This window comes from Anoplopoma fimbria, chromosome 7 (assembly GCF_027596085.1).
Source record: "Anoplopoma fimbria isolate UVic2021 breed Golden Eagle Sablefish chromosome 7, Afim_UVic_2022, whole genome shotgun sequence".
Taxonomy (NCBI): Eukaryota; Metazoa; Chordata; class Actinopteri; order Perciformes; family Anoplopomatidae; genus Anoplopoma; species Anoplopoma fimbria.
In genome coordinates, this window is record NC_072455.1 from 8,111,698 (window position 1) to 8,118,810 (window position 7,113).

Genomic DNA, 7,113 nt, shown 5'->3' on the forward strand with positions numbered 1-7,113 from the left:
CCGGTTTTAAACACAACAGCGATATTCAAATCTCACTAATGCAACAAATAATAAAAATGTTTTTATTTTGGGGTGCAGCCCTTTTTTTCTATGTTAAGAAGTGGACACCACTATGGCAACCAAACATCAATAATTGGCTGCCATCTTCTCAAAGTGTTTGCCATCGAGCCCTGTAATTACAACCATATCACCATATTGATGATCACTAAACATGTGACCAGAATAAGATCACAAAAGAAAATCTGCCCTCCAAACATCAACATTAAGCTCTGTGATAAAAACTGTACCATTCTTTAATTCAGTACAAAAAGGTGCCACACAGGCTTCTGTATATACAGGAGCAGAAAAAATGGATTTTTACCATTTCAATAGCAAAGATAGATAAACAGACAGACTGGAGGTCAAACAGAAGGACACATTTAACCCTTGGGTACAGGTGTGATTGGGTTAAATATCTGATCGTTTTGCCTTTGTAAAGCCAACGTTACTGCTATTCTCAGGGGAAAAGAGTACATCATTTTAATGAGAATTTACATCATGATAACTCTAATTTAAATGAAATCTTCCAGAGGATTTTAATACTATACAATTAATAACAATAATAATAATAGGAAGAAGAAGAAGACAGTAATACGTTACTTGTCATTGCTCCCATTTTCAAGGTAAATGCAACAGTACATTGTTTCCATTTTCACTTCATCTGCTACAAGATGCAAAAGTACAAAAAAAAAAAAAAAAAAAAAAACTCCTTCACCGACTACATGACGTGTGTCAGAATGAGGGGCTTACATATTTGGCATTCACTCTCCCACAGCTCCATGGTTCAGTGTGTTCCTTGCTGGCCGTCGTTGCTCAGCAGGGACTCCTTATGGAGCAGCTTGTCCAACATGTATGCTACCCTGCTGCACTCAGCTCCTCTGAAAAAAAAGGCTTGCTGCTGAATGACATATGTTATGTCCTACAATCAACTAGTTTGACTTTAAAAATTGCTGTAAAGCAAAGTGAAATAAACTTGTGTTAGAGATAAAAATGTCCTCGATGCAAAAACAACAATGCCAAACTTTGAAATGTCACAGTCTCTACGAAATGATCATAAGCAATCTTTCTCATCTGCTCTGCTTCCTCTCAAAAACAAAGAATGTTAATGTCATGTTCTCAGATTAATATTTATGTTAATGACGGTTCAGTCTGATGGAAGTGACCAATGTTTACTTAATGATTCCATACTTTAATTTACAGTGTGTTGTGACTTCAAAAAAGGAAGGAAAAAGAAAAATTCTCAGCATGTTTTTCTTCATCTTTTTTTCTTTTCTTTACATGGCATACTTTTGGGTCCAGTCTTTTGCTAGTTTGTTGTATCTGAGGAGAGAAAAGTAAAGGTTGAAGTAAGTGGATGGTAACCACTGACAACATCAGGTAAACACATTGCTCACGTTGATATTATGAGTGTGCACTCACTTGTCTTTGTCGTTCTTGTACATGTGTGCTATGTCTGGAACTAAGGGGTCGTCTGGGTTTGGATCACAAAGCAATGAACATATGGACAATAAAACTGGAATGAAGAGGAATTCAAAAGATCACATTAGTTGACATGTGGATAAAAGATGTTTTAAATGAGCCTACCCCAGATAGACCCCTACTTGCAGTCACCAGGAAGGATGGGTTCTGTGTCCTGTGCTCCCTGTCAGTATAGACTGGGGAGTGGGAGGGGAGGGTGTGCTGTACCAAACTAAAGGTTTGAATTCTTAACAGCAGAATGCCAATGAAGCCACATTGATTTGAAGTGAATTGAGAGAGAATTGTGTGGGGTGAAAAAATTGCACACATATAGCATCACAACATTATTCATAAGGTGACTTCACAGCCAATAATAATATAAAATAAGATCAAAAACTGACATAAGATGAAAATAATGATATAGTGTAGTACTGTTGCCGTTGCACTTACAGTTGACCCACTGACAGCAACAACCGACTGTAATTACCTTTAGACACCGTTAGTGCTGGAGACCACTGTGACCGTAGAATGTCCAAACAGATACTCCCGTTGCTGTTTATATTTGGGTGATAAATCTTAGTTGTGAATGCTACCTGTAAAAAGAAACACACATCTGTATGAGCAGAGAAGACGCACTGCCACACAGGAAAGGAAATATGCACCTGGCAAATACAGGATGAATGTTAGATGGAGCACGTATACATTTCAGGTCACCTGCCACCATGGACGATTTTCCTGATACATTTTTTTTCTAAAAAGTTTTTTCTTATTTGAACTAGTCAGGGATTAAGACTACATGATATATTCCGTATTTCTAGTACCACTGTGTTTATATTCTGAAGTGTTGTACATAAACTAGCAGCAACAGGTGAGGAAAAAACTTAACTTCAGGCCCTGTCACAGTTACTGTACTAGTGTTTGCCTTGCAGCAAGAGGTTCAGTCCAAAGTGATGCTCCAGTGCTGTTTACAGTACTGACCATGTTCTTTATGAAGGTACCACTTAATAAAGGGAGGAAATGAAGGGTGCAGAATTGCTGTGAACACAAACTAAAAGTAAATCATATCATATTTTGGGCTGCACCGTGGTGTGGTGGCTAGCACTGTTGCCTCACGGCAAGAGGGTTTGATTCTGTGTGGAGTGTGCATGTTCTCCCCTTGTTCGCAGGACTCCCCAGTCTCCGGGTTCTCCGGCTTCCTCCCACAGTCCAAAGTCTACAGCTTAGGTTAATTGAAGACTCTAAATCGACCGTAGGATGAAAGTGTGAATGGTTGTCTGTCTCTATGTGTCAGCCCTGTGATAGTCTGGAAAACTGTCCAGGGTGTATCTTTTTTTCCCCTCTGTCTCGATTTGTTGGAAGCCTTCTTTCAGCTAAATGTTGCCTAGCATTGCAAATAAAGGTCAAATCATAATTCTACCTTTAATTTGATGACATATGGCATTTTTTAAGCAAGAGCCCATGGTATAGGTTTGATAATAGCCTCCAGTTTGTATGTTTCATGATGGATTCTGGAAGAAAACAACCCTCTGCTTGAGCATTGGCTAAAAATAAGCGTCCATTACAATAATGGAATGAACAACGTTTCAGGTATAATCCCTTACCAAATGTATGAGATACCAGCTCTTACCTTTGGTGGCTTGAATGGGTAGTCCGTGGGAAAGTGGATTGTTAGAAAGAAAACTCCTCCTTGGTAAGGACTGTCACCCTGACATAAAGACAGTAAAACATTTCAGCAGGACCCAAATTACTGACAATCAGCACAGAACAGGTTTATATTGAGGCCAGCTGGTGCAGCTATGAGGCTTAGTGTTAATTAAACCCCCCAGTCCCAATAAAAAAAAGAATATTAACACTATGCCATGACATGGGCAATAAGTAAGTGTTGGCACAAACAGTAGGCCTTATACAGTTGACTTCCACACAAAGTGCTTTAGATAATCCGTTGGTTTGTTTCCAACCTGTCTGAGGACACGGGCTGTGTATTGGCAAGAATCAGCTGATACGGTACATATCATTATACAGGGGTAAGATTTGATTCTGTTAGCAAGGCTACATGTTATGTTTTTTTTTAATCCAAATTTAGGAAAACATCCCCATATGCTGAAAATGTGAGTTAAAGAAAGAATTACTTTTTCATTTTATTAATGCAATCAGAAGAGTGGGATCTGCATTTTCATTTATCACAGTCCGTGTAACATCAAACATCATAGCACTGCGTTTGGTGTATCTGAGCCACAAATCTTTGTAAACTATTAAAATGTGTTTTAGAGGATCGTTACAGTATCATCAAACATAATAGTGAGATACTCAGTGTATCAATATTTGATAAAGTCCCATCTATGTGATAACAAAAGGCTAGCTAATTTGCTAATCAGAGAGGCTGGACCAAATATATTTACCTGCATTTAAAGATGTATTGTTTTTCTGTATTCATGTGTTGGAATTGTGTTCTTGTGTGTGGTGTTCAACCCGTTCTTACTCACAGGCTTAAATTCTTACATTCACTGTGCACCCAACAAGTGAATTTGTCAACAGTCACAAATATTCCAGATTACAGAATATCCTTCTTTTAAAGTCTCCTTTATCTGACAATCTGGATTAGCAAATAATGCTTAGCAAGTGTTTGAAAATACACAATGTAACTGCAGGGGAGGATGCAAAACTATTGAAAGGAAATGCAAACATGGTCAAAACAAATCCCCATTGTGATCTTAAAGGCTTGTGTCAAACAATGGTAAACAAGTCCAAATAGCTACTAAGAGATCCATACTAATGTAAAACAAACACAGTTGAGTCCCTATGACTGAAAGCCTTAAGTGATGGTGTGAGACTCACCGGACCCATTATGGTCGCCTGCCAATGAAACACTAAAAGCAATTTAGGGAGAAAGAGAGAGACACAGGAAAATATCAGCTGTACACAGAGAAATGTTCATCAGCCATCATAGGCTTTTATCCATTCAGATCAGCAATCAGATCATATGTAGACAACTGAAGAATCTCTAGAATCTGAGTCCTAATGCGCATTTAGAGATGTTTCTGGCGGAGTGCATGTCAGCCTGCTGAGCCCAGTTAATCAGCGCAAGTGACAAGTTCATTTTAAATCCTTAATTACCAGCATCTTCGTCCTTCATTGCTGCGTAAAACTCGATTTAAATGACAATAGCTTGTCCACCTTAAAGGTCAGTCCACCTTAAGTGAGCCAAGGACTAAGTTGTTGGTGACTTCAGGGCTAGCCGCCTTCCCCTTCCCCCTGGTTTATTTCAAATGTAAATGAGTTTTTACCAATTTGCAGGTGCACGATTGATTTATTTAAGTTCAAAGATTCAAACTTTTTTTTTTTTCTAAGCTAAGAGGTCGCATCACTGTTCAAATGTACCTCAATATGTACCTCTGTAAATGAATGCATCACCGCTCAAAGACATTTTAGTACGAAAAACAGTATTTGAATGGTCATGTGATGCGTGAGAAATTTCTGGCTTGAAATGTGCACGTGTAACATTACTCACAGTCATCGCCAACTGGTCCAGCAGAGCACTGTGCTGGAGGGTCTCTCTGCAGGTCATGCAGCTCCTGCTCAAGGTAGCAGAAATATGTAACAGATGTTAGTTTTTTGGCAAAAGGGGCACTGATCTACTTCAGTTAAACTTGAGATCACACCGAACCAAACTTTGTGGGCAGCCCTGGGATGTTTTCTCCTGGTATTCATGTTGATTGATTGAAGTTTGAGTTTCTGTAAGTGACACTTCTCTCTTTATGACAAATGCTGATTCTACATTTCACAATTCAATTCGATACTAAAGACTTAATTTCATGTGTACCACATACGTTTTTTCCAAGAAAGATATCTGATAAAAGCATAAAAATTGACAAACAAAAAAGAAATCTTTACTCAAAGTCAAGTAGTTTTGACTGGTGCTCTCCACCACATCTCATGGTATTTCTCAATGGAAATGCAAAGTGGGTATATTGTCAATAGGCATTAACGCATCAAATAATGTAAATATAATAAAAATGTTAAGAGGCAAGTCCATCATCAATTTGATATGTCACTAATTAACAAAAAACAGCCACATCTACTAAGTAAAGGATGCAAAATGGTTTGGGAGTGGTTGGCAAAAATCTATTGGCTATAAAGTGATGTTGGCCACCTCAACCAAACACAGACATCGTTCATTTGGCCTGCACATTCCCCTGACTGCCCTAACCAACTAGCAGGGCTGTGATGGCAATAAAACCGAGCCACGGTTAGAAATAAATGGCATTATGTGTTGACGAGTAACTTTCCTGGTCACTGCAGTACTTCTCTACAACCACGAGGACAAGCACGGGTACATGTACAAGTGTGTCAGGGCTGTTGTCCGGTTGCTAAGACAAGTTATAGAACCGAAACAGTGGCCGACTGGCATGGAAGCAGCCAGGGCAGCTCCTGAGCTAGCTAAATTGTTAGCGAGCTAGCACGAAACTTTAAAGTTGTAATTGGCCGCTTCATTTGTTATGGGACGTGTCAACCAACAAATAAATTCCCAAAACGTTACAAAGTTAGTCAGAAGTCACTTTAATGCAGGGATAGCGTCGAAATCGTTGTTAATAAACCATGTTGTAGAAATAAACTCTTATGTTAGCCTCTGGTGGGCCAGCTACAATTAGCTGGTAACCATAACTAGCCAGTTACATTTACCTTCTGTATTCTTTTCAGTGCCATGTTGACTGATGCAGTTTGCTCCTCAACTCACGTCTTTATTTCAATAGCAATATTATTGCTGGCGAAGTCAATGACCGTTGGTTATTCCCTGAGTATTTCGACAGCCGGGGATGTGTTTGTGTTTTTCTGAAACGTCTTTTGTTTCCGCTTCCTCCTGTTGACGGTCGCTTCGCCGAAGTGGATCATGGGAAACGTAGTTCTGAATTTTGCGAGGGCGTTACCGATAACATTCTTGGGAATGACTCTTGCATTGATATTCATCCTGATAGGCTCAGTTCCTGATTCGTTTAAAGCCCATTGTAGTTTTTTCTATACTTTGGTTGCAAAGTATCACATTTCAATGTTAAACGCATTAAAAAATGGAAATAAAAAGTACGCCTCATTTTGCTTTCAAAAATACTTTCTTAAATGACTTTGTAAGTTGTCAGTGTTGATTTTAAATACAACATACATATTTAAAAAGTATCCATTTACCTATACTTCTCTGATATATTATGATTTGCATTCACATGCACATATTAATACCTATTGTGCACTTAATACAGGCCTATCAGAAAAAAGTAGGCCTATTCCAAGGAAGCTGATGTAGGCTTCCTCGTTTCCCCAATAGCCTACTCCTATTACATCCTAAGGTGATGAATGATAACAGATGAAACATGATATGGATGAATGTTAACAGCTGAAATCTGAGATTATTTTTTGTATTGAATTTACAATTTATTTTTACTTTCCCCAAATAACTTTAATGCAACACTAAAAGTGCCATTCATTTTATATCAAAGTATACAGAAGTTGCAAAAACACTTGTAGTTTCTAAGTGCAATGTTGCTTGTCTTCCAACAGGTGGTGCTGCTTATGAAGTTTAGAGTTTTTTTTCCATGGCACCTGAAACAAAAAACGTAAGAGTCGATC

The 7,113-nt window shown here is 38.5% G+C and overlaps 1 protein-coding gene across 3 annotated transcripts; it reads right to left on the reverse strand.

The window, feature by feature from the left end:
- Positions 1–272: 272 nt before the first annotated feature.
- ube2d1b (ubiquitin-conjugating enzyme E2D 1b) lies at positions 273–6,351 on the reverse strand. 3 transcript variants are annotated; one of them, XM_054601180.1, is made up of 7 exons: positions 6,233–6,351; positions 5,006–5,069; positions 4,333–4,364; positions 3,125–3,202; positions 1,985–2,090; positions 1,459–1,552; positions 273–1,359 (listed from the first exon to the last, which is right to left on the reverse strand). In XM_054601180.1, the coding sequence occupies exons 3-7, from the start codon at positions 4,339–4,341 to the stop codon at positions 1,314–1,316; spliced, it is 333 nt and encodes a 110-aa protein (XP_054457155.1). In that variant the 5' UTR covers positions 4,342–4,364; positions 5,006–5,069; positions 6,233–6,351; the 3' UTR covers positions 273–1,313. The 3 variants fall into 3 exon arrangements, with proteins under 3 accessions (XP_054457155.1, XP_054457154.1, XP_054457153.1); XM_054601179.1 differs by having other exon boundaries at positions 6,178–6,351; XM_054601178.1 differs by having other exon boundaries at positions 5,006–5,072; positions 6,178–6,351.
- Positions 6,352–7,113: the final 762 nt, after the last annotated feature.